We start from the raw sequence: 27,732 nt of genomic DNA, 5'->3' as shown, positions 1-27,732 counted from the left end.
TGAAACAGGCCGTTACCGTAGTTACCTCAAAAGAAAAGTGGTTGTCTCGAGTCGGAGGCCAAAATGTCTGAGTGTGCGAGCTTACGGTAGCGCGGAGGAGCGCCCACAAAACACAGCGTTAGAGGTATGTAAAATATTATGTAGATGTAAAAATATTTTTCGGTTCATTTTGAAACTATGGCGGGCCGCCATGGTCTCGTTAATTACACTGCAACCAAAAAAATCCCACCTCCACCCATCAGGCCTCCCTCCACAGCCGCTCTCCCAAAACACATTTTCCATTTTCATGTGCAGTGGGTGCACGGGAAGAGTGCGCACGGGTAGGTAGAATCCAAAATTAGCTTTTTGGTCGACTGGGCAATGGCCAAAATATGATGTATGGTGATACAGTGTTTCCTTTTGTAATGACAGGTTTGCTTGGGGGACAATGTTACCGGGGTTCTCAACTATTTTACTTGACAGAGTATTTTTAGTGTGGTCTTAGTATTTGAAGTAAAGGATCTCTCTTTCTATCAAGGTAAACAAACACTTAATAACTATAGATAAACTAGTTAAGTAACTTACACAGCTGTCTTGTTATTGAATTGTATATATTAATTTTAACTTAGAAAGCACTAAACTTCCTTGCATTTTTCCACTTTACTACAGTATGTCAAAACCTTTCAATCCTCTAGTTTTGCAATTTTCCAGAGGTGTACCCAGGTATGTATCAATAACATAATTATTTAATAACTAGATTTTGCAGCAGTTCTTTCATGTCCCACTGGGCTCTCTGACAGTAATGAAGAACCCTCATCAAGCAGAGCTGGTATTTATGAGCCAAGATAAAGTCCAGAGACATGCTGGCAAAACTGGCCTTCTGAACTGTCCGAACATTTCCACGTTATCACTTCTTTACATCCTCAAAGTTTATACACTTAATTTTGTTGCAGCATGATTTTAGTAACTTTACATCTTTAAGTAGCCTTTTTTGATGATTTCATTGTATTTGAGGAAGGTTGTTGTATATATGTAACGTAAGTGAAGGAAATGCTTTCAGGGTGAATGCAAAGTTGGAAAAACCGATCCTAAAGGTTCCTGTGTTTTTAACATCAGGCAAGAACTTTTGCTTAAAATGAACTAGCTGGTCCATATATAGCTTGGAATCCCTTTGCTTGTTCCCATTTTCAAATCAATTTCGGGGCCATTATGCAAAATAAAGAAGCGAATTCCATCCCAGAAAAAATCAATCCACCAAGCATTTATCTAATTTGTCGGTGTTTGATTGGCATTACATGAAAACCACAAAGACCTCAAAAAATGCTGAATTCACTACAGTATACAAACAAATGGGTTCTGGGTGAAATACAGAAAAAAACTTATGTATTTAATATTGATGACAGGTCTCTTGCCTTTTCATTATTTCATATACCATAGAAGGAGGCAGCATTTTAGCTGATCTTTATTCAAGGTTGATGGCCATCATTTGCTGTGTTGATACTGGAATCTCCCATGATTCAGTATGCTGTTATCTCTCATTAAGTGCCATTAAGTTTGAGTTATTTTTGCTTGGATTGGAAGTGTTATAGTAAATATGATTTATGGCAAAAGATTATGTTGCAGAGCGATACCTTTAATAGCAATACCTTTTGATGCACTAACACTGCATTGTGTGTTCATAATTAAAATGCCATAAATTTGTCCTCATTACAGTACTATTTAAGGAATATTTTAAATGTTATAATTAAACCAAATGACTCTTTGCAATGTGAACGGAATTGAAGATCCCAGTGAGAGTGAGGACTGCGGTTTCCATTTCGCTGAACAGTTCATCAGTTCGGCGGTACCAACAGTTGAGAGCAGCATTTATTATGCACGCCGCAGCCGTAAACCATTTATAAGGATGAAATAATATGTATCTATCTATCTATGTAAATAATCTACATATGTAATAATAATCTCCTTCGGAATGACACCGTGCATTTTGTAAATTAATCAAAGTCAGAGGCAGAGTAGGGCGGGTCATGCCATCTGAGGAAAAGAAATATTGTTAACCGTTAATACTCATCATTACACTGTGCATTCCCATTGCTAATCGCTAATGGTAATTGGTCTATGCTGCAGGCATTAATGCTCAATTACAATTTATTGCCCAGATCCGATTTTTTTGATTGAGAGTTAACATCATTGTTTAAATGTGGCCCATATCAGCCTGATGTCTGAACTGGCCACGGTCTGCAAGTGACCTGTATGCACAGAAGAATAATACGACCCCACACGCTGTTGTACAGAAGTTAACAAGGAGGCCACTAAGATTAGCTCCGGTAAGCTCATACTTGCTAACCCTCCCAGTTTTCATGGGAGACTCCCATATTTGTTTGCCCTCACCTGGTTTCCTCCCTGAGTCACATTTCTCATTTATGACAAATGTTCACAGCTGTCTGTCCTTTTAATTACATTACATTAATGTTTCTGGCACTGTACAATACATATGCCACACAGCTCTCTGTTGGTTGCATGAATTCTGATCTGACTGTCCAGACCCGTATCTGATTTGGACTACATATGAAAGTGGCTCAAATTCAAACTCAGATTCCATGTGACTTAGGCTGTTCAGATCTGAGTCACATATGAGCAAAAAAATCAGGTTTGGGTCATTTTGGCCTGCAGCCTGAATTCAGCCATGGTAGCCCGCAAATCGCTAATACCAATGTCCAAACACTTAAGTGTTGTCACCATAGCAGTTCTTACCTGTGAAAAACATTTAACACAACGGTCAGCAATACTCATGTTTATCTCTTACCTGTGAACTTCCCCGTATGCCGCAAAAGTAATGTATGAACTCAGCACATCCTCTGCTGTCCTTCTTCTCTCCTAGCACAGACACACACAAATAGTCTTTGGTTCAATAAATCCTCACAGTGTTGTTTAGAAATGGGGCAGGAGATAGGCTCCTATAAAATGGGGGAGCAAAACACTATACTTGAGTGTTTTTCATGATGTAACACGACACACAAGCTGGTTGTAGCATACCTGTCCAACGTGACATGCTGAATTTAATGACTGACTAGTTAAAAAAAGTCATACATTTACAGTAGCAAGCCCAATAGACCTAAACATTTTTGTCAGGAATTGCAACCAAGCCAGGGATAGGATATGAGCTAGCAGCAATGAAACAGAAAGTGAAACATAGGACTTCTATGGGATGTCCATGTTGCTTTGTTTCTGCTGGACCTACAAGTAGTGAGTAGTGTTTGTTAACACATTATCCGCAAGATGCTTTTTTGCGGTGGCTTTGCTTTGGATTCTTTCTTCCTCCTAGTGGTCAAATAGTGCAGCTTTAACTCGGCTGTCTTGTAATGGCTGTCGCTTGGTAATTTGTGTCAGGCCTGTCCCCAGAACTTACTGAGATTTTACTGCTTTTGTCATACCTGTAACTTAAACTAATTGGCATGCAGATCCCAGTGACAGAGCTATTCCACTCTCTGTTGTGGTGTTCATGCACACATACACACAGAGGCACACACACATAAATGCACAGTGTAATCTTGTAAAACCTGAAGAACTTTTGTACGCTGTTTTTCTAAGCACTCAACACGGTTTCACATAAGAGTGGGCTTAAAGTGTGAGAAAGAAACAGAGAAAGAGCTGCTTTTGGTTACAGGAGAAAATTTCTTGAATGATTAGGGTCTCAGTAAGTTTCCAGAGGGGATGTTGTGGTTCCTTTTGATTATTTAAAAAAAAGCAAGTATTTGGAAAGTGTCTCCTTTGAGGGTGTCCCACTTTGACCTGGTGTGAGAACTGGCTTATCTTTGGATACGTTTGTCAACTTGTCACAGTCTTTCCTCCCTTGGTATTTATGAAAATGCCATCAATTCATGTTCACACACAGAGAGCCCACACTAAGTAAACTAAGGTACTTATGTGGTAAACTCCCTTCTGTTGGCCCAAGAGTTCCGTTATGGGGGACATAAGGAAGTTATAACAATGTCAAGGAAGTGTGTTAGTGTGCCTGTCGGAAGTAAGAGTCACTGCACCTAATTGAGCCCTGATAGCTTAAACTAACTGCAGCTGAATTTCACTTAAAGGTTTTTATACGTAACTTTGATCTGTAGAAGCAGGAAATTTCAATTTTGTTGGTCCTTGATGATCTCAGGGTTGGCTTTTTAAGTTGTGACATGCTGGTGAAATGCATGGGAATGCAATCATTTTTGGCCTCTTTTAAATTGTTTTCACTATGTCTTGGGTTCAGCCACGACAGCATGCTGTTAACATCTCACTTAATGGTTGCGGGATGCTAAGCGTGTCTGTTGCTGATCGCCACTGGACATGATGAAAAGTTGTTCATCTGTATTTTAAATTGGCCATGTATTCTGCTGCCTACAATCTCTCTCACTCTTTTGTGGCACATTGATGGACTTTCCTGCCCGTGAGTCCCCAAAACCCTGAGAAACACTCTGATAAGCTGAAAATCAAACATCGTACAAATATTTAAGCATCACTTTTCCCTGTGAATTGTGTCATTGCTTTACACTGCCAGCACAGCTTTTTTTAAATGGTTAGAACAGGAGCAAAAGTGAGAACTTGGGTGGTGCATTCATCAGTATTTTTTGTAATTGACTGATGTGGTGGAAACCATTGTGCAGATTCAGAAATTGCATTTGATGCAACAATGATGATGGCTTAGTTATTTTTTCCAAAAACATTTTCTAATAGTCTTTTCACCAAAACTTGTAACTCACTCTCTTTTAGCAAGGGAAATATTTTCTCATCTTCTTCCGTTTATGTTTTTTTTAACTATGGCAAAAGTTTTTAAGTGAACACAGTTGCTCATAGTCTTAAAATTATAAACTGTAACGGCATAAAGCTGCCTAATCCACCAACCTACTTCTGAAATTGTGAAAGTTGGTTGATGCTTGATTTACCCGAGCCCTGAAGCCTGCAGTCTAAACTGTGTGTAACGCTGCTCAGCGCTAAGTATCGCCAAAAGCTTTGCACATGAACCAACAAAGAACACACACACACAGCTTTCATAGTGGCGCTACACCCAAATGGAAACGACTGTTTCAGTATACTAGTAGTGCTTAAGGATGTTGTGATTAATTATTGTTTATTTTTAATCCTAGTGTTTAATCTTTAAGCTAATCAACCCATTTATCTTGTAAAACTATGAAACAGAGAAGCTACACAGATAAACTGAATAATAATGTTAATATAACAAAGCCTACATTCCTAATCTGTGCTGTATTTTACACACTATGTACCCAAACTTATCCTGGCTTCACCGTATATGCGATTGGATTCCATGTAGTGAATTTAATGATCAGTGCAATGGTTGAAGGAGAATGGGTATGTTGAGACTTGAATGTTTTACTTGAGTGCATGCAAAGCTCTCTTAAAGTTGGAGTCTTGAAGATTTTAATGCCAAATGTGAGTCACCCTGCTGCCTGGTCTGGCCCTTACCAGAACTCATCAGTTGTCCCTGGGTGCCTGGGCTTGGATCTGATGTTCACTGGAACCTGCTTCGTGTACGGAGCAATTTTAACGGCAGAGAAACCACATCTGGAGTGTGGTCTGGCCATGTGTATCACACTTTGGAGGTAGGCCAGTCTACTTGTCCGTGTGTGTTGGTGACACCACAGGCCAATGAAAGAATGATATTTGTACTGCACCAGGGCACTCATCTAGTCTGTGATGGTTTTCACCCTGCATTGTCCCACTGCACTAAGATGACGAAAGTAGACATAGGCTGAAAGAATGGCTTCATCTGTGGTCTGGCCATTGCAGTTGACTTTTTGCATGTTCTTTGGTAGCGTAAAACAAACCAATCTGGCCAACTTCACTATTATTGCATGACAACAATTGCATGACAACGATCTCAGAGCTGATCCAATACAGCACCCCACAGCAAGATGTAAACACCCAGTGAACAAAGGTTCATTGTACCAATACTAGTCCATGTGTAGAGTGTTAAACAGCAATTTTCCCACATGCTATAAGAAATACACTAGAAAACAGCACCATCTGTATCAGCATATTAATCTAACCTGAGCCTATCACAGGCAGTCAAATCAGTTCACTGTGGATGCCACCAATAAAGGTAATATGTTTCTGCTCAGGGAACAGATGTTGGATTTATCTCATGTGACATCATGTCCCTACAGTGTGAGTGGGTTGGAAAGGGAGAGTGTGTGAGTTGGAGCCATAATCTATACAATTTACATATAACTGTATGCAGTCGCATGGTGTAAACATGTTGAAAATTGAAATCACCTTCTCTATCCAGAAGTGCCTGCAGCTCCAAGGAATTATTTGCCCATTATTCCATCATATGATCAGCGAAACTACACATTTTTTTGCCACCCACAGTAATAATAAGTGGTACACGCTCTACATGGTGAGCCACGGGAGTGCCCCCGTTTTTCTCTTCTGCACATTAATTAAACATGAATAATAATTATCTACATTGCAGGTAAATCCTAAATTGACTGGTTGTGGCAACCCAGCATCTCTCCCACTTTATTCATTTCAAACTCTCTAAACGGTTTACTTCACCAAAACACAGCAGCTTGAAATTTATACTGACAGGAAGCACCTCCTCCTCTGCTTAATATTGAAGCACATCCTGCTGTACTTTTAGTGTGTCACCATGGCTAATGTGAGATGTAGGAACAGGCAGAAACAGAGATAATGTGCAGTTTGACCATGACTTTATGTCAGAAAAGTTTAATTTAAAGTAATAATACATTTTTTCATTAGTTTTTAAATTTAAAACTGAATCAGTAATTCAGACTAAGAGGGGTTTTACTACAACTGCACTGACAACTCTCCTAGATTGTATCTGACTGACTTGAGTTGAAAGGCTAGTCCTAAATTGGTTTCTGAACTCAGTCAATACGTTTTAGAGCAGAGAAGTAATTAGTATGCTGTTATTGATACAACCTCCAGTTCCTTAGAATTGAATATACTTCTACCTCAGTGAGTTGATATGGGTTCTGGCGGTGGCCTCAAAAGTTGTCCTTACAGACTTAATTTCCCTTCTGCTGAAGCCAAAATTACTTGGAAGGTTAAAGTGGAATACATTGTGATGCTCTGCCAATTGTGCCTGCAGATGCAGAGCCATTAAAGCAAGGGTCTTTTGTAATCCTTGGTTGTCTCCAAGAGAGAACAAAGGATGCCTGCATGTTGCGGCATATTGGGCAATGCAATGTGACAAAAAAAGAAAGAAAGACACAAAGAAAGTCCAAATTCTCATAGGGGTATTGAAGCAAATCATCTTCTTGATGTCAATGTTATCAGGCTCATAATCCTTGGATATGATTGGCCAGTGACCTGGGACTAGGGCCAGAACAACATTGATTTTTATTAACGATAGTCTACTAGCTTCTAACCACACATTTGTATACCTGCTAAATCCCACTGATATTCATTTTAAAAGTTAGATGAGTTAAATTGCCATATACAGTTAAAGTAAGGTGATTTCGAGAAATCACACAATTTTTAATCAATTCTGAGTTAACTGAGAATGTGGTACTGTTGACTGCAAACTAGAAATTCACCTCAGTTTCTCATCTTGAAAAAATAATTATACTTTGTCTAGCAATCTAATAAAAAACCTAATTGTTATAAAGAACCATGAGTTATACAGTGACTTCATGTTATAATTAATAACAGTGAGTTCTGTGTGACCTCCAATCATTCTTCACCACCACCTATGTTTAATCTCAGCCTTTTTGGCAAAAACACCATTCTGCTCAGCCCAAAGGAGGAGTACCAGACATGAGCTAAAATAGACATTTAGACTTGCAAATAAATGGAGAAAAACACTACTCTCATCCAGAATACACTTTTGCTTCCCAAACAGACTTGTCAGCTGGGGCTTTTGGTCTTAAATCAAACGTGTAAAGAATAGTACCATGCAGGATACAGCATTAGGTCAGTGTCCTCCTAATGTTTGGATTGTAACTAATGATTTACTGTAACCATAAGGGCTGAGAGCACTTCAAATGTTTCCTTGTTTTTGGCTTTAATAGATTTCTTTGGTCTTATCCGGTGTGGTTTTTGTCATGATGAGTTCACTGAGAAAAACAGATGTTTAACTTGTCGGAATCATCCATCCATTATGATATAGGAATATTGTGAGCATTTGTAAGTTACCATTGGTTTTGAATGGCATGGGAGGGCGCACATTAGGATCTCAGGGGTGCTCTGAGAGCAGCAAAGCAAAATGAAATATTTTAATTAAATGTAAACAAAACAAACATGCTCATCATATTTACTTGCTGGCCCACTTCATTTGTTTACATGCAGTTGTGTGAATAATGTTAACATACTGCTGCCTCACTTATGTGTGCCTAACTAAGAGAACCTTTTAATTTATACAATAAGTATAAATTACTCAAGCTGACATCTTTTTAGGTGACATGGTCTAGTCAATTAGACCCTTGAATTTTCTTCGTTTAGATTCAGTGCAGTAAAAAATGCTTGGCTTAGTTTTTTTTTACCGTAGTTTACTCCAACATATGGGAGAATTATTTTTGATTAGCTTAAATAACAGGGAAATAATGGTTGTAGGCTGTACATATGTCTTTAAAGGCGTATTTAAATTAATGGCATGCTCTGTGCTGCATCAGCTGTGAAGATGTGTTGGCTAAATTTTAAATTGTTTCTACTGGAGTGAAAAATCCAAGTTTATCCGTAGCTGTATGACTCTACTTCATAATTCAAGCAAAAATATGCTTTGCATAAAGCCTGAACAAACCTTTAACAGCTGACATTGTAAGGATGCCTGACCTAACTTTAAGGAAATCAGCGTGAGGCAAATAAATGCTAATGGTGGACGTGACCACTATGAGGGATACTGTGTGTCTTGGATAGCAGAACCCATTAGCATGCGTGCAACAGCCCAGTCTGTCAGGTTTGTGTCTCAGAGAGTAATGACTTTGGCTGCAGCTCTTGCCAGTAAAAAGTACCTCTACTCAACCTCTCCTACATGAAATCCCAAAAATGTGTCCCAGGGCAGAACAAAAGATGGACAATGACAGCCTTGTCAGCAGTGAGGTGGTTTTTAATTAATGGCTAGTCATATTAAACCAAGATGAATCTGCACACAGGTGTCTAGAGAGGATGTGTCATGTTAGTGATAGAGCCTCCTATTGATTCAAGATCTGTGAAACAGTTAATCAGTCAGGAGTTAACCAAGTTGTTTTAAAGTGACTGGTTGATATAATGTAGTTAAATAAAGAGGAGTCTTAACACACACTTTAGAAAATACAGCGAGGCCTTTTGGAGCAGTTCTCAACAATACTTTTTTTATCACAACTGTGTTTAAAGGCATTTGCCAAAATGAGATCATGCTCTGCCAAAAATGTGTACCCATACAAAATTTAAGGTCCAGTAGCCTGCGTTGGTCTGATGATAAAGGTGACCACTGATGTACAGGTTTTATCAGGAAAGAGAAGAATCACATCATTATTTATTATCAGTACAATATGCTAAGTTCTGACTTTGGAAGCCCATAAAAGAATTACTGAAGACATATGCAGGATTTTGGTGATCTCTACTCTGAAGTTACTGTTAAAAGCGCATAGGTACGACTTGTTGTGAAGAAACTGTATAGTTTATAGATAATTGACAGGGGTTAAGTCTATCAGCTCCTGTACACAAAAGTACAGTACGAGCAGTCACTAAAGCCCTCTACAGACCTTGAGAATGGACCGGGGTTGGTTTTTGCTCTGCTTCTTATCTCAGTCACAAGACTGACAATGACTACATTTACATGCACACTAATGTCCAACTATTATTCTCAGTATGAAATATTCAGAATTTTATACAGGTCATGTTAACAGCATATTAAGTTTGAATAAGATTTTATTCCAAATTTAACATTTTCCTATTAAGACATGGGATATGCCAATATTATTTGGACATGTACTGTATACAGCGCATTGGCAATATGCATCTTAATTTAGGTTTTTAGTGCAGTTGGCGACACACTGGCTCTTGCCTGTTTATGGTCAACTATAAACAAATCAACTAGCCAACAGTTTGCAAGGCTGGGGTTGAGATTCATGCGTAAAAGAAAAGCCCGCATTTCTTGGAAGGAGAAGCACTCCTAATTTTAAACATTATAAAAGACATAGTTGGATATCAACTAGTGTTGCACAATATGGATTTTTTTTCCTTTTATGATTATTTTGACAGATATTACAATTTGTGACATGATTCACAATTAGTGGTAATAATCATTTTTGCATCACAATATTTATTTTCACTGAAAAAACTATTTAAATCATGTGGTCTGTACCAAACAGCTTTTCTTACATCTATACAAGATTTGTGAGCCGTGGCCTCTGCAGTACTGCAGTAGTTTTTCACCTGTACACGAAGGTGGTTGAATGAATGGCTGTGTTTGCACAGTCGAACAAGTCTGCCACTGGTGGAAAACATCCTAAAAAATCCTATTTTGATGCAAAGAAGCATAATGGCTCAAGAGGCTCATATCAATTAGCCATGTAAACAGCTTAGTAGGAATAATGTCTTTTTCGGGAAAGGACAAAAAACGGTATTTTGTTAAAATATTTTGTGTGTAAACGTAGTCATTGACTATTATCCTGATGAACTGGCTGAAAGACTGGCTTCTTTGCCCTCAGTCCTGTCTGTGTGATGCTGCCAGTTTTCTCATTTCTTTACTGGAACCACTGCGACTGGCTTCCACACATGCTCTGCCAGGTTACAGTGCACTGCTATCTGAGAATTATTCATGCAGCCAGTGACTTTGTCTTGTTCTGATATTTTGTGGACACATGCTGATAGTTGCTGATAGTGTTCTTTTCCATCTGCCTCAAAGTTTTCTGGATTACTTGCTTAAGACAACCGGCAACAACGAATGATACCGCTTGTGTTGAAAGCCAACCAGCTGAAAATTAGAGCTATAGAAACAGGTAATTAACGGGTTACGTGTTTTACTCGTCCTCAGTCTCTCTTTTGACTGATAGATAAGTACGTTCAGTATCCATGAAAATGCTTGGCAGACATTTCGATTCCTTCTGGTTGGGGCTGGGGGGGGCGGTGGGTTCTCTCTCTCTCTCTCTCTCTCTCTCTCTCTTTGCTTCTGTGAGTATGTGTCTTTCCCTCTCTCTCTTTCCTTACTGGCAGCAGCGTCTGTACTATTGGCAGGAGTGACCAGAATAAAAACAGCAACACCAGACATAGAGGAGGAAGAAAGCAAAGTGAGCCATTGAACCAGAGTCTTTGCCCTCTCTTAATTACATTGAGTCCCATATCTTTTCCCTTTTTTCACCTTTTTTCCCACTCTTAAACACTTCGGGCTTGTGGTAATTAGTTAGAAGAGAATAAAACCAGCTGATCGGGAGAGGGGTGGTGCATTTTGGAGCGAGATGGCTAACAGAAACATTCTGTTGCTCTTCTGTGGACTCTTCCTCTTTGCACTGATTCAGCCCTCTCTTCAAGGAGGTAAGTGTGTGCTACAAGAGAACTGAGCCATGATCTTTGCTGCATCAATCACAGACTTAGAACAGGTGCAATCTCTTTTGTCTATGCCTCTTTGTCTCTCTTTGAGACTTTTACTTATTTTAATTTAAACCTTTTACATAATATATAAACCATATAAGTGTAAATTAGGTGTAATAAAAGTAATGTGTTTAGTGCTAACTTGTTGTTTCGTTCCGCATGATCCCAGTTCTAACTGTAAGAACAGCATTCTGCAATTGCATTGTAATGTTTTTTGTTTTTTTGTGGTTGGTGATTTGAATAAATTAACAATATAAAGCTCCCATGATAGAGTCGTTGTTCAGTCTCACTGATCTTCTGCACACTTACTTAATCACACCACTGTTAAAGAGGACACTATAATAAATAGAATCATATTTACATGTCAGTTGCTGCTCAGTTAGAGGTGAGGTTCGGTACTGTCAAGAGCTTGACCAATACTTGTGTCCCATGGCTTTAAATTGTTACTGGGTTTAACAGTAAAACATAACCCTGAATCATAACTTTGTAATAATTATGTTGTCATATCAATAGTGTTTGTCCAATCTAGAATCAAATTATTAACTAAGCAACCTTTAACTTTTGTGGTCCTCTACAATAGTTTTTCATGGATATGGATATTTTTTATGTATTTCAGACGGTGAAATTGCATCCTACAGACACACCTACGCATTCATAGTGTATGTTTACATGGCTGCAGACCCTATCCTATAACATGTCAGGAAGAGAAGGTTCCAGCTGGTGCCTCTTTTCACACCTGCAAAACCAAATACTTTAAATTCACCCCTGTTGCACTCCCAGGTGGACCGATAGTATATGTTGAGTGTCACCTTTACAGCTTTGACCAGGTCTTTTCTTGAAGTTGAATTGAATTGACTGTTCTTCCCAGAATCCATGAAGCAGCAACGTGCAGATTGGAGGGGGTTAGTTTCAAGTGCAGTTTGAAGTTACGGCTTATGTGTTTCAGACAAAGAAAGAGAGGGAGTGAGGGAGAGGTTGTAAGCATGCCTTACCTTCCACTCTCATTCAACCTGTGAGTTCGCCTTTTCTCCCCTTTTTGCATTGCTTCGACTTGGTTCTTGGTCAGTATTTTGGCCGAGATTCCCCGAGTTTTTCAGCCCCCAACTGGAAAACATATTTAGCATCTGGAGCTGGGTATGCTGCAGTCAAGAAGTTTTTTGTTGTATTTATTTGCTCAAAACAGCTGTTTATGTTCCTTATCTTCCAGTGTCCAAGTGTCCTTTTGGATGCATTATGTTTAGATTGTTAAATTCCACAAAAGTAATACTTTGCCCATATAAAGTCAAATTTAGCTGTTTAGTCCGCCTCCTCTAATTTGATCATTTTGACAAAGTCTACCAAGTCTGTTTGGTCAAGTATCATTTTAAAATGTACTTGACCTTCTCTCTGTCTCATAGCACGTTTATCCTTTCTTTTTTGTGCCAGCCACATTTTGAGGGGCATCCAGATAGCAAAATCCATAGCAGGTGATGGAGCCAACAAATATCAGTGTTGCCTTAGCAGCACTTTGATCTCAAGTGAGCATTGAATCCGTCCATATCAAACTTTTCTGTGGCTCAAATTAGTTCCATCTGTGTCTGTGCACTCTAACTTGGAAAACAAATCCCAGCATGGTCCAAGGGTCAATTATCTGTGAGTAACACGAACCTCATTAACACCCAATCCACTCATTTAATGCCTCTGCACAGAAAACACAGATTGTGCTTGCGAAATTCACTCCTTGAATGATGATGGAGTGCAAGGCCTGAATGTTTTCATTGACAAGTGTAAATGAGTTATGGTCCTAGAGGAAACATCTGGGAAGGAGTTTGTTAATAAACATACCTTATCACATAACCCTGTGACCTTGTGCATGTACTGTTTGTTGGTTCTCTCCAGTATAATGGAGAAGGCAGACTTAATTTACATTCTACAAACAAACATCTGTCACACGGATACAGTGAGTTGAATGTTATTCTTATCAAAATAAATTTGCATTGACTTAGCTTGGGCTCAGTCATCTCTGTTTTTTATTGCTAGATTTGATTACTGAATCAAACCCAGGCCTACACCAAATTCTGTTGATTAAATTATTTGAATAGATTGCTTAACTTAGGAATTTAATCAAGCTTATTTTTTACTGCCCTTATAAAAGGAAGAGTAAACAGGCCATAAGGGGCTTGCACATTTGTTGTGAAATGATGCCAATATTGCTTTATTATTTACTTTTACATACCCAGAGCGTATCAAATGTCTCTTCTTTTTTTTAACCTTCACATGTGTTGTATTCCTCCAGACAACCTCAAAAACCAACTGGTAGACATTTCCCAAAGTCCTTAGTTTGGGTTTTATGAGTTAATAGCATGATTCTGAGAGGGAAAGGCCAGTGGGAGATGAAGAAGGAAAAATAGCTGCTCTGTTCCTTCACAGTCTACAAAGAATTAAAGAGGTTGTGTGATGTTTTCTTTAATACTGATGAAAGCCAATTTGCCTCATTTGGCATTGGCTTGAGACTTTAGAGGATGTTAATACATTAATCAGTGACACTCGCATGGCTGTGAAGTTAAACGAAATCAATGCAGATTGGATGGCACGCCTTGGCTGTCACAAAACACTAGTGATGAATTGCAGCACTATCCCAGCATTGCTGGTGGATACCTAAACTGATTGTCTTGATTCCCCAAGCAAGTGGTGCTTTGGGCTTTATTGGTAGCATGTGTTATGAACACCTCTCTGGTTCTAATCCCTCTTCTGGCGAGACTGAGTGCCAACCACAGCACACTGGATTAATGTGACACAGAGGCATCCCAGTGCTCAACAACTCTAGACTGCAATTAAAGAAATAGACCATCTGAAGGGAGACAGAGAGTTTTTTCTTCAGTGAGGTTTTTTGTTCAATTTCTTCAGCTTCTTATGCTGGACCTGCAAAAGCATTTTAATTTGTTGATGTTGTGCTCTTTGGTGTAATTTGCAGTGAGGTGACCTCATTCCGTACTTACTGGGAAGGAGCCTTTTGGTACAAGCAATGACTAACCAGAGTTTACTGTTGAGAAGGAACTATTATTTCATGCATTTGTGTCTTGCTCTGGCACACGGCTTCGGAAAGCGTTAGGAGATTGGACAATTACATCCACAGTTTGCGGTTTTACATCAAACAAGTTGCCTGGCTTGGAAGTCACTCTCTGCATCAAAGCTCGCAGCCAGAAGCTATTATGTTTTGGTCAACAGGTTTTCCCTATCACCATATTTACTGTTACTACTGTTAAGAGTGTTGTAGTCACCAGACTGGAGTTCTAATAGTTAATAGTAATTGAAAAGGACTGTAATGCAAATGTCTAGAGTACAACTCCACTATACACATAATTTTTTACTGTCAGTAGTCTTACCTTTGTAAATCTGTTAAATACAATCCAATTCCTGACTCGCTGACATGCAATCTAACGTTTGTTTAACTTAAACGCCTTCAGTTTTCTCTCATAGCCATCATCCTACATATGTAGATAGAGCTTGAGCACAGTTATTGTGAGGGAATTCACAAAGTAGTGAGTCCTCCTCAACCATTGCTAGAAACAACATATCGGTTAATAATTTGTTAAGCTCTTATTCTTTGGTTGTGGATAAATGTCAGTCTTAGCATCTCCCAGAGAGTTGTTTGGTCTGCAATCACCGAGTGCCAAGTATTCAACAAAGAAGCACATTAACTCAGATGATTCATTCCAGCCACTCCGCAAGCAGCCCTTACCAGGCTGTGAGCTGCTCGGAGCAGTCTCCCTGTGCCAGCAATCTGAAATGGCTCCTGTCAGGAATGTTTTCATCTTGACCCGCCACTGCCTGCTGATCAACATGCTCTTCTAGGTTTACATACAACATGACAACATGAGCACAACATTGGTGTAAAAAATATTGTTTTAATAAAAAAAAATCCATAACTGATGAGAAAAGATGGTAGTAAAAATTACATTCTGATTAAACACATTACGTCAATATAATCACAATCCTCTGGCATGAAGACATTGTATGATGTGTGTAGTAACAGTTTCAGTGCACTTTTTTTGAGACGGTGGGGGTGACCACCTTTAGGCTTTTGGCATCAATAAGTCAGTCTAAACCAAACAAAACAGCATTTCTGTAAATGTTTTTGGTTTAGCAACACAACTACTGGAGAACATGTCCCATTCCCAGATACACATAAATCATAGATTTTATGTCTTCCCCGTTCAGCTGTGTAAACTGCTTTTGTCTTTGCCAGGATAAAAGTAAAGTGTAAACGTCAATATCGTGTTCATAAACCTGATTGATGATTCTTCACTCAGTAATGTTCTTTCTCACAGCTCAGATGCTGAGCTACAATATTTCAGGGAGTTCATTCCAAAGCGTTGGCGGCCTTAGCTATATTTAAGCCGTTTCAATTGAAATGGGCCCCACCTTTGGAAGGTCCCCTGACTGACATGAAAGAATAAAAAAATTCACCCACTTTTTAAGAAACTACCTATTTTACTTAATGTGCAGAGGCATGGACATGGGAAGAAGGGGTGCTGCTACCCCCTCAGCACCCCTAAAACCAGGCATTATCAAAACCATCTATTGATTTAGAGGAGAGAGAGCGAGAGAGAGGGAGATTGTGAGTATGGACAGAAGTGTTGACATGATATAAAACCTTCTTTGATCATGAAGCCTAATGTTTCTGTACAGTTCTGTGGTTTATCAGTGAAGTGCACTGCAGACTGGAGCCTTTTGTTAACAGTGACAGACAGACACATCAGAGTTATATATGTGACCCCCATATTCTTAAGGCCGCCACTGTTCCAAAGGACAGGAGAGTTGTTTTTTTGATTTGAAAACAAAAACTTATATTTCATCAGTTTATACATCTCAGTCATACCTCTGCTATTTTCAGGAATCACATTCATCTGTACGTTGATTTTGTTTGTTCTATTTGATCTGACATTTCATATCTGATAGCTGTTTTATACAAAGTACAAAACAAATACAAGGCAAATGCAAGTGTGAAATGATATAAACAGTAAATAGTGATTGTGGCCCTTTGTGGTCCTTCTGCCATTGGACCCGAAACTGTGTCAGCTCTACTGTATGATGTGCTCACATAAATCAATTTCTGGAATGGAGTCATAATATGAACAGTTTGTTCCACTAGCTGGTTGTGATTTCACATGGCTGATTGTTATCTTCAACCATGCCTTATTCTTTCGTCATGTTCATCTCTGAAATACTCATACAGGGGAGTCCACAGCTGTTGCAAACATTTTTTTAGTTTCAGTGGCACGTCTTTCATAATCCTGCAATGATTTCCTGTCAGCTTCCAGTGGAAATGCTTCGCCCAAGCCACCCACAGTCACAGATTAGAACCAGGTCCTCTTGTTCTTTCTTGGTTTGTTTGCCAGTGCACACCTCACAGTGATGCTTTGCCTCAGAGAGGTGTCACTGACGCGAGGCTGGGCATGTGTAGAAAGGGCTAGTGAAGTCAGATTGGGGTAGGTGCAAGAATAATAATGGATTATACTGTTTTAATTTTTACATTCTTTGTTGCTCCTCACACTTTCCATCTCCAACATGCTGTGGAAAATAGACAGTGCAAAGGGTGGCTGATAGTAGGCCAGCTGTCACATGTCTGATAACGGGAGAGATGTAAGGGTGCCAGGAACCACAGTGTTTGCTTCACTGCACTGTTGCTCTGGGTAGCAGCATGAGAGCTTTCCATAAAGAGAGAACCGGACCTCCTCTTCTGGGACAGTGGTTTTGGATAAGTCAGAACACAGCAAACAGTTGTTGTTTTGCCAAAACGTTATTTTGTTTTATCGGACTTGATGGAAATAGTGGTGCAGAATTGTGTAAATGTCAGGTGGTTGAAGTGGTGTAAACACATTTCCACAGGACTTCCCAAACTATGTGTGATCTTTACTGGTAATGGTCCTGTAAGTCTTTTGTAAAGGATGGGGAATGCTGTAATTAACTTTTGTGAGGTTGCATGTGTGAGTGGTGTGCACGCACTCACATGAGTTTGTTTTGCATGCCTAAGTACCATGCAAATTGTTCCATCAACTCTTTGGCATTTAATTATTTAGTGAAAGGCCAATTATTAAACAACCACAGCACAGGGTCATGGAAATGTCACATTACTCACCAGCTTGTTGTAAATGAAGTAAAACTAAAGTCTTTTAAGTCACAAAGAGTAATTGTAAAAACTGTCATTAACATGGGAGGTACTACGGAAAAACCCGTCATTGGCTTTTTGGGTTTATTCAATAACAAAACAGGTTCTGACTTACAATTTCCTAACTTCTTTTCTATTCAGTCATTATTTGTGAACTCAATGACCCATATCCCCCATAAAATGAAGTGTTTTAAGCCAGTATACATTTTCCACAGATTGCAATTTGTAGATAAAGTCATGAATAATTTGTTCTGTATCACCAGTGCTGACGCACACGCAAAAGATCAAATAAATTGTCTTGCCAGCTAAACAGTTAACAAACATGTCACTTTCTACTTTCCAGGCCGACACTCAAAACATGACATGATGCAAAACTAAACATATAAGTCGCTGGATACGGTCCTTTCCACCTGTTAGCTTGTGTCTGGTGCAGTACGTCATTTTATCAACATTTTAAACAAGGGAATGTGAGAAAATGAAACACTCGCATACACATATGTTGTGTATGGAAAATTATTTTTATCCAAGCTTTTCACATATTATCCTCTTTGTGTTGTATAAATACACATTTTGGGATTTAATAACAATGTGAAAATGATTTAGTGGTGATAGCATTTTCACTTCTGAAGTAAAAATTCACACATTCTTTCACACTGTCTTACCAAGCAATGATTATAACTGATGCTGTCTTGCTGTCTATCTAAAACCTCCAATTATAGACAGACATGTATTCTGGGGATTCTATGACACCACCAGCTCCATATACATATGTAGACCCTTCAGATATGCCTACATGTGGTACGAATGTCAGCAATCATCCTCAAGGTCACTTTGGTCTCTTTGAAAGTATATTTTTCTTTCTTCCTTCATCTGTACTTTATTTGTGCAAAGTTTGCTGCTGAAGTCCGTTTTTGAATCCTGCATCTGTTCATGTTTCTATTGACTTTATAACCAATCACATCACCTCTGAAAGTTTTTGAAGTCTGTGTTTAAGACATGCGTCTCTTGTGTGCAATCGCACTGCCTCCAAAAGCTGGGCAATGGGTGGGGCCCATCCTCCAGCCCAGCGGACAGCAGCTCAGGCACAGGTGGTGAGTTTTCACTTCCATGTCCCTGCAGTAGCTACTGCTACTAGTTGGTTGGGATATGTGTGTGATGGAATTGGGGGGAAAAGTTGGATTATTAAAAAATGTGCACTATATGATAACATATGTTTATCTCACACGGTAACAGACAGATATCACACTTGGGACTGAGGGTTGCCCAAATAGGTCCCACTTTACTTTACAGCACACATGACACGTGTGTTGCCAAAAAGGGACACAAATTCCAGCCCATCTAGAACCACAATAAGACCCATATGGACATATTGACAGGGGAATGATTTAAACAATAGTTCCATAGCACTGGTTTTAGATACACACTGTGATTGACATAGAAACATTGCAGGAAGTGTCAGTGTCTATATATATATATGTACAAAGTCAAATTAATATTATTAATATTAATATTTACCTTACATAGTCATTTGACTTATTTGCCTTATGCTCATGACTTGCAGTATTCATAGCTTACTGACACCCGGTGCACTGTGAGTCTTGCAGTTGGACCACATTCAAGTCCAAAGTGGAGTGATGATAAATTCAAATCACCTGTGAGTGCCTGTACATCACCACCCTCTTAATGCATTCGGAGCAGCTCTGGGCTCAGACCACAACAGTAAAAAATCCCTATTCAGCTCACAACAGTCATTGTATTTAACTGAGAGCAAGATGGCTTATTACTTGCTGGAGACCGTAACAGGCAGTAATTTATTGATGCTTCCCTGTCTGTCCATTTTCACATTGTCTATCTTAAGTTGTACAATTCTCTCTCTTGCTGCATTCCAGTGGGATGAACCTGTCCCAAGCTGAATGATACAGTTTTAAGTAATGGCTTCTAACTTGTCAGATTCTCGTTTGCTAGATTTGTAACCATGAGGCTGCATTTTGACATTCTTACTTTTCTTATGAGCCACCTTTTCAGCAAGATCAGACATGGTATTACACTTTCAAATCTTCTTTCCCAGGGTTTTTTATTCACCAACATTAATCATATCACAAACACTCAAGGCATACTCCTGACTGGAGTCGAATGTGAAATAAATTCTGCCTCGTCTAATCCCTTGTGCCCTACATGTCAATCCACACACATTCCAGCACATTCCCATGACCTGGCTGAGTTCACAAGGAACGTACGCACATGATGATGATGACGATAATTAGGACAATCAGGAAGAAATCTTCAAATTTACTGAGGTAGGTCAGGGCACTTGGCAGAGGTCAGTATGTGCCTTATTTGGATGCACGGCCTCAGTGAACCGAATGCACTCTGATAAAGTGGTACAGTAGCATGATGAGATTCCAAGCAAAAGGAAAACTGGAGCAGACACATACTCCCTCTTGCCTCGCTTGCAATGCCGAGACAGGAAATCCTCCTTTTGATTGTGAAATGAAGGAGCAGAATTGAGAACAATCACGCCACCTCCGTCGTGTGGTGCCTGCACCTGAGATCACTGCCACGGAACCAGTGGCATGTGACAGAAACTCACATAAACACACATTACTTGCATTGACTTAGTCGTTTGATCAATTACAGACCCCTGGACATAATTGTTTCTTCCTCATTTTTGTTTGAGCTTGCAGGATTTTGAGTTCTCCTCAGTCAGTCCTCAGTAGTACAAGGCCAAACCTCAAGAAATCTGATCAGTTCTACCCTCATCCAGCTCCCAGGCCTCCCCAGTCTGGATGAGTTAAAAGGCAACATCCCTCTCATATGTTCATTTGTTCATTCATGGAGGCCAAAGTCATAGCTGCCACCATAACTGTTCCCATTTACACTGCCTCCCTAAAATGAGGGCAAATTCGCCAGCATTGCCCATGATTATACTCTGTAAAGCCCTGTTGGCTCGCTGCTTTAAACTCGAGAATCTTTCTTTTAAACAAAAACAGACACATAGTTTTACCCCCTTTCTAATCAGAGTGCAGTTTTGGAGTATCTAAATAAATATGACAACGTTGTCCTCGCTCCCTTCAACAGAAACAACTCACAGCTATATCAACACTTTTAGATTCTGCAGTGTACACTTTCTGATTTTTTTCTTTTTAGCCCAAAATTAAAAACATACTTGCTGTCTAGCACATTTTCTTTACAATCAGTCACCCCACACTTCTTTGTTCTCAGTATCCTGTACTATGATATCTTCACACCCCATCCAACAGTTGATTCTTACTGTATGTTTCTGGATTCCTCCACTGATTTGCTCTGACTGCTCATTTTCTTAACCTCAGCAGTCCAATTGAAATAATACTTATGTTACTGTGGCACAAACCCATTAAATATGTCACAGTGTGTTAGTGAAAAGGTCAAAGCCGTCTTCAGTGGAATGGAGCAATATGCAGGCACGCTTAACTTTTTTCGCTTTTTTAAGTGGAATGTGTCATGGATTTTATTCAACTAGATCGGACAGTAATACCTTGTAATGTTCTTCCCCTAATGGCTCAGTGGACAGAACTCAAAGCGCAGTGTTCACACAGTATTCGCTAATAAACACATGAACGCCTTTGACATGTGGTTTAAATTAATTGGCCTCCCACCACATGTAAGAGCCATTAAACACAATCATTGTGGTCCTCCAGCCCCATTCTCTCCATTTCGTTTTGTTTTTTTGTGATATAAACCAGGTTTTTCCCTCAAAAAATACAACTTTGTAATTTTGACCTTAGCTCACTGGTCCCGTTGGATTTAGCTGTTAGTCGTCCCAGAACAACTGCAGGCATTTTTTCATCCTCCCTTTCTTTTTGTGGCTGTTCCTTGCACACATGAGGCCACCATGTCTGGAATCCAGAACGACCATCTCAGGAGTTACTCTGGGTTGCAGCCAAAAATCAGGCGAGAAATGAGACTTGGGGGTGTAGGTGGGGGTTGAGGGTGTCTGCGGTGCTGCAGTCGCTTTCTGAAAGAAGGTCTCCAACTGCAATACCTCATCAGAATGAAAACAACTGGAATCTTCTCCTAATCAAGCCTATAAAGTTTTGTTCTTCCTTTTTTTTTTTGCTTTCACTCTGGCTCTGGCTAGAGCTGCTGTGTTCACATTTTGTTTGTGTCCCATCACTGCTATGACCTGGTGCAATGTGTATGCCATGGACAAATTTCAGTTTTGCTGTCTGGGTCACAGATGATAAAAGTGTTTGAGAATGCTTATCTAATAAATGGCGTCATTATTTAGAAATGCTGTTACATGCTTTCCAATTTAAAAAAAAACTAAACAAACATTGATGGCTGAGAAATGATTGGCTACACTTTCAGCTAGTGTCACACATGTTGGTGACCTTTTGCTTTCTCTGCTGTATGTTTCAGGTGTGTATGTACCACCTGGTGCTGGGATTGGACCCGGAGGCACTGGGCCAGGAACTGGATTCTTTCCAGGTAATAGAGCCTCCAATGACTGTCTGGACAGTTTAGACCAAAATATTTCAGAAGACAGTAACAGCAAACAAAGTCTGTTTGTCTTTGGCAGAGGTACAAAATAGGTAAATTATACTGCAAAGATACTTGAAAATGTTTCGCCCCTCATCCAAGACGCTTCTTCAGTTCTGGACTAAAGAAACGTCATCGAGTATCTTCAACCGAATCCAGTTGCCCTTGATTTTAACCTCCTTGGATAACTATGACCTGGAAGACTGAGAATCTTTATAGATATCATTATATTATTATATTTTGACTGAATATATATCACTTCCCTTACTCAAATGGAAAACACCATTGGCATAATTCCTCTCATGTTGTGAAACTGTTTTAGATCAGTTTCTCAATACTTTTGTGCTCAAGGTTCCATATACTGTATTTCAATTTCAATTTCAAAACATTTTTATCCCAGAGGGGCAATTGCAGAGGCCCGTAGATTAGCACAGTTTAAATTAAGAAATATTTTCATAATAAACATACCTTAATAAATAAATAAACACATATATATCAGCATCATAACACTACTAATTGAAATGAGTACATTATCAAACACACAGTGCAAGGAAATTCATGTGCAACTGAACGCTTTCTTGTAGCTGAGTTTGTGCTGAGTTTATGTTGACTTTTTCAGTTTAATAATGCTGCACACTTACTGTCTACCAACATAGGAGGGTGAGCCAGTATTCTGTAAGAAATAACTAGGCAAGCGGAAATATATATAACGTAATATATATATATGTGTGTATATATATAGACATAAAATAAATGTAAATACATGGTGTACAACATATCTTATTATTTTTATTTACTGTATGGTCACATTTAAAAAACAGAACATAGATTTTGAACCACACAAACATCTGTATGGACCCCTGCTCCGTCATGTGGAAAAACCTAAATCCATACATGTGGCACAAAATGCCACAAAATGCAACAACATGCTCTCCTTGTGCCTTGAGAGAAAGTAAGACAAAAGTCAGCTGGTGTAATGATGGGCCAAAAAACTGTCCATCCATACATCACTACATGTAGTAAAACCATAACTCAGTACCCTGTATGATTGTTGTTTTACAAGGGTCTGCTGGAGGAGTCCCCACCGGCTATAAACCAGCTAAAGCTGCAGGTGAGTAGGAGAGACACTCGATTTATGATTTTTCCCCACACATAAAATAAGTTGTAAGAATCGCGTCTGTTTTATCATGAATTGGTGCATGCACTACTGTTTCAGTGATTTTAATATAAGAAACTGAAACTGTTTGTAAGTCCTTAATTACATTGTAAAATATTTTGAAATCTCTAGAGGTCTTGAATGCATTGTTTAGAAAAATGTTTGTAGCCTCATCATTACCTGATGTGAAACTAACTGCAGAGGTTCATATGTGAAATGTTCACTGTAGCCCATTATAAATTAATCCATTCCATGAAGTAAACGCAGTGTTGCTTTTTCATGATTTGAACATCTCGTCCATGTGGCCATTGCCTCCACTGGGCTTAATGCACAACCACAGATATTCTATCTGGTGTCTGTCATTTCACACATCTGTATCAGAAACATTCAGCTCTGCATGCACAGCCCACTTCAAGAACAGTTCACCAACTGTAGGCAATGTCCTGGCATGGCTTCAGCTCCCATTTGCTGAACAGGTTTTTTAGTTAGGAGTACTTTGGAGAACTGATGCAATGAGACTTTTGAACTGTGATATTACACAATACTGTGAGTTGAAGTTGTGGCTGGGACTGTGTGTTGGAGCACCCAGTGTAACATTTATGTTAACAAAAACCAGAAGAAAGATATTTTTTGTTGTAAAGACACATTCCCTGTCAACACTCAGCTTTGGTTTGGTCAGATCTGGAGGAAACACATGGTGAGACTTCCTTGCCACACCGCTACAAGCTAAGAATAATTAAATCCTTGGGATATTGCTGTGGCAATAAACAATGTGTTCAGGAGCCAGTCACTGTTGTGAAGCCAGTTTATTGGAGACGTTATAAGGTTTGAGGTTTGGAAATGTGTGGCCTGTTACTTTTTTCTCTCATACAAGCTCAGTGGTCAGCAATTATGACTAATGTGATATTAACAAACCCTAAATAACACACCTGTTTGACCCTGACAGTAGGAGGTTATGGAGGTGGAGGGCTTGGTGTGGGCCCAGGTTTTTTGGTGCCAGCAGGTGTTGGTGGCTTGGGCACCGGAGGACTGGGAGCGGGTATGAAAATAAAAAAACTTGCAGACACTTTTTTGCATTATTTAGGCCTTTTCTTCAACATCTCAATATATCATACATTAAAAACCGGGCATCACTCCCTTTTGAATAGAATTCATATTAAGACAAAATTAAAATGGTTGTATAGTAAGTGGTTATTGAAAATGTTTTTATATTACAGGGCAAAAGCAATTTAATTTTTACTTCTTTTAACCCAACAGGACAAGGTGGAAAGGCCCCTAAACCAGGTAAGTTGGAACGTTTACGTATGTTATTGTGTTCTGTAAATAGTAGAATGGGCAGGTTTTATGTTATAAATAGAACACGATATTTTTAAGGGGTGTATAAAGGTGCTTAATGTATAGACTGCAGTATGAGACCTGCACAAACCCTGGGCAGTGGCTAAAGAGAAATAGTCTTTTGATTGGTTGTCACCAGGTTTTCCTTATCACCCCTATGTTTTCATTAGAGTTGGTTTACACTGGCTTAGCAGCAGTTTGGGGCGTCGTGATCGGGTGGGACCATACAGAGATTCAACCACTCCTACACCTCTGCTGTATTAGGGAGTGATGATTGGCAGAGTGAAAACAGCCATCAACGCATGCCAAACAATGGTGCCAGAGCACTGATCAGTGTTATTGTAATGTTAGACCCTTACAATATCTGGAAACCTCCGTGTTGAAATTTACCACGGCCCTTCTCTCTGAGACCGTTCTATAAATATTTTCCTTTTCCGTATAGCAATCTGCGCTGCACTTGTGCTTCAGCAATGTTCAGCCATCGTTTAATTTCTGTAAGCATTGCTGATAAAATCTCAGCCTACCTCTATGTGTTTGGAAAGATAAGGAAACGAGCAATCATCTTAAAGTCCTGATAACACATGGAGCAAGTTACAGGAGGGTCCCTCTGGAGTGCCACAACCCCACCCGTTAACAAGAGCTGCAGGAGAGCCATTTTGTGAAAATGACCTAATATCCAGTATTTGGTGGAAGTTGATTTTGGCTGGGATCAGCAGAGCCTTACTTGGGAAGTATGGCCCTGGCTTTTGTTTGCATGTGAGTTCTCCCTCTCTCTCACCAGGTGTACATGGCAGAAATTACATTAGCGAGAAAAAGGAAGGCAAACTCTGATAAATCAGCTCCTTGTGTTTTTGAAATTAGGTCTGTGCACTCCCTCCCGTACGCCATGCTAATCTCTGTTGTATAGAAAAAAGAAAAGCTCACACAGGGAGAACATCTAGGGGTCAGCTAAGGTTTTTTACATTTTTATTAATTGGTAGGACTTAAATTCACTAAGGGGCTGGAATATGTTCTGCTTCATGGTTGTAATTGTGTTGAGTAATATCTAAATATTACTGAATGTTATTGAAAGTCAGCACTGATGTTTCCATCAGTGCTGACTTTCATATCAGCAATTTGAATTCAATCAGAAGAATATTGCCTTTAGCTGTTAGCATTTGAATATGACAATTTTCTACATACCTTACGAGTATGACGTTTCCATTTCTATATAAATGTACAACTACAGTTCACCAGCAGGTGAACCTCTCACAATGGCTAGGTGAATCCATTTGTATTAGTCAGCCAGTGTTTGGCTCATGTCACAGAAAACGTGCCAAAAATAAACTATATGCTACAAGCATATGAAAAATCGTTCACCCTCTTTATTAAACTTTAACATAAAAAGCTGGTTTTTGTTACTGAAGAGACCCAAATGCAAACGGTAAACTACTCTTAGATGCACACTCACACACACATCAAAAGAGCTGCCATTCCTTCTTATGCGTGACTGCAGTGAATTGCAGCACAGCTCATGCGAGACCTTGTAAATGTTACACTAATTGTGAAGCCTGTCAGCATCCAGCTTCGACAATACGCTGAAAGCTGGCAAGAGGAACTTTCTCTTTATGAACAGCTGTTAGACACCGTCTCTTATCCTGTTCCCTCGGGCAAAGGTGGATTCATTCCTCATGGTGTGAGTGCCAAAACCTGGCTTTCGTAGGCTAGCCTCTTGTCACTTTGAGTCAGTTAACAGGAAACATAAAGGTTACTGTTTTCGCTGTTGGTGGAGTTTTATTGTACCATTACAAAAGTCTGTTTTAGGTTGAGAAAGGATGTGTCTGGGTGGGATAGCCATACTCAGCCAGTATACTCTCCAAATTGAAGATGATAGAAAGACAACATGCTGTCTGTTCCACCTGTCTCCAGCAATGTCACACAACTCTTCATAAATCTTAGAGCAAAGAAAACTAATTTGAGAAGTCAGAATTTGTAAGCAATTTAATTTTGCGTTTCTCTGCCTAGATTATGGATATCACATAGTAGATAGATGAAGTACCATTGTGTCCTAATATTTTGTCCATCCCTATTATCAATTAGGGTCGACATGACTGACTACATTTTAGAAACATCTCTCATTATTGTTATGAGAATTACTGGCAATCAGCTCTTTGTTAGTGTCTGTAGGCACATAAAGTGTGTGGGAGGTGTGTGTGAAAGAAAATGACCAAAGGAAAGAAATTGAAGGCTGCCTGGCTGACAGTGAGTTGTTTGGGGCTCAAGTTGGCATCAGAAGCTAGCTGAAGCAGAGGCTCTCCTAACAGCCAGACTGCACTCGATCTGTAGACGTAGACGTTCTAGTACTAGTTTTGTTTTCTATGGTTGGTTCAAAAGGAAACTAATTTGAAAGCAACATTTCACAGCAAAAGACCAGCAGGAAAACCGATGTAGGCTCTCAGTCCGAAAGTAGCTCAACAAAGTTGACCCTCTGTCCTGTTGTATTTCGCAAAATACGCAAGTTGACATGTGTAGGACAAGATTGTATGCACTCATTTGGTAATTAAACAAACCTATATTTTATAGACATGTCTAATAATTATTATGAGAACTTGACTGAACCTGAGCATTCGTGGTACTTTGATAAATAAAGATTGGTTAGTCAGGCGTCATGCCCCTTCACTCTTCCCCCATCCGAGTGGATCAATTACTTATTCAGACATGTCTACAGATTTGATCAAATCAGCAGGTATCGTTTGGCAAAGTGTTACTGTAATAACCAACCTGTTCATAACTAACTGTTTGAGTTAGGCTAGGCTGAGATTTTTTTAGTTTGTTTAGGCATGTTTAGTGATCCTGCTGCATTGTGTGATTGTAATCCAGCAGCCTGCAACTCAAGCTAGCTATCCATTAGTAGCATTATTTAGCTATTTGCACACACTAACAAATAAACAGGCAACTGAGAGTATATAGTCATCACCTCTCATGTCACCCTTCATTCTAGCTCTTCCCTGCCACTGAGTAAGTATAACAATGCAAAATAATGGAAAAATTGTGAAAATAATCCAAGATAAAATCACGCTGG

The 27,732-nt window shown here is 39.4% G+C and overlaps 1 protein-coding gene across 5 annotated transcripts in view; it reads left to right on the top strand.

Moving 5' to 3' along the window:
• The first annotated feature begins 271 nt into the window (after positions 1-271).
• elna (elastin a) overlaps positions 272-27,732 on the top strand; it is a 68,836-nt gene continuing 41,375 nt past the window's right edge. For 2 of the 5 annotated variants that reach the window (XM_038694280.1, XM_038694276.1), the window contains exons 1-5: positions 272-320; positions 22,061-22,129; positions 23,244-23,291; positions 24,283-24,375; positions 24,594-24,620. In XM_038694280.1, coding sequence (XP_038550208.1) covers positions 287-320; positions 22,061-22,129; positions 23,244-23,291; positions 24,283-24,375; positions 24,594-24,620 — 271 coding nt within the window. In that variant the 5' untranslated portion in view covers positions 272-286. Of the gene's footprint in view, positions 321-11,147; positions 11,455-22,060; positions 22,130-23,243; positions 23,292-24,282; positions 24,376-24,593; positions 24,621-27,732 lie in introns of those variants that run through there. The other 3 variants (XM_038694278.1, XM_038694277.1, XM_038694279.1) reach the window with 3 other exon arrangements.

Source organism: Micropterus salmoides, unplaced genomic scaffold (genome assembly GCF_014851395.1).
Source record: "Micropterus salmoides isolate LMB-PRFRI ecotype aquatic unplaced genomic scaffold, ASM1485139v1 Ms_hic_scaffold_3, whole genome shotgun sequence".
NCBI classification, from domain to species: Eukaryota; Metazoa; Chordata; class Actinopteri; order Centrarchiformes; family Centrarchidae; genus Micropterus; species Micropterus salmoides.
The sequence above is the reverse complement of the archived record's forward strand: the minus strand, read 5'-3'. Positions and strand labels throughout refer to the sequence as shown.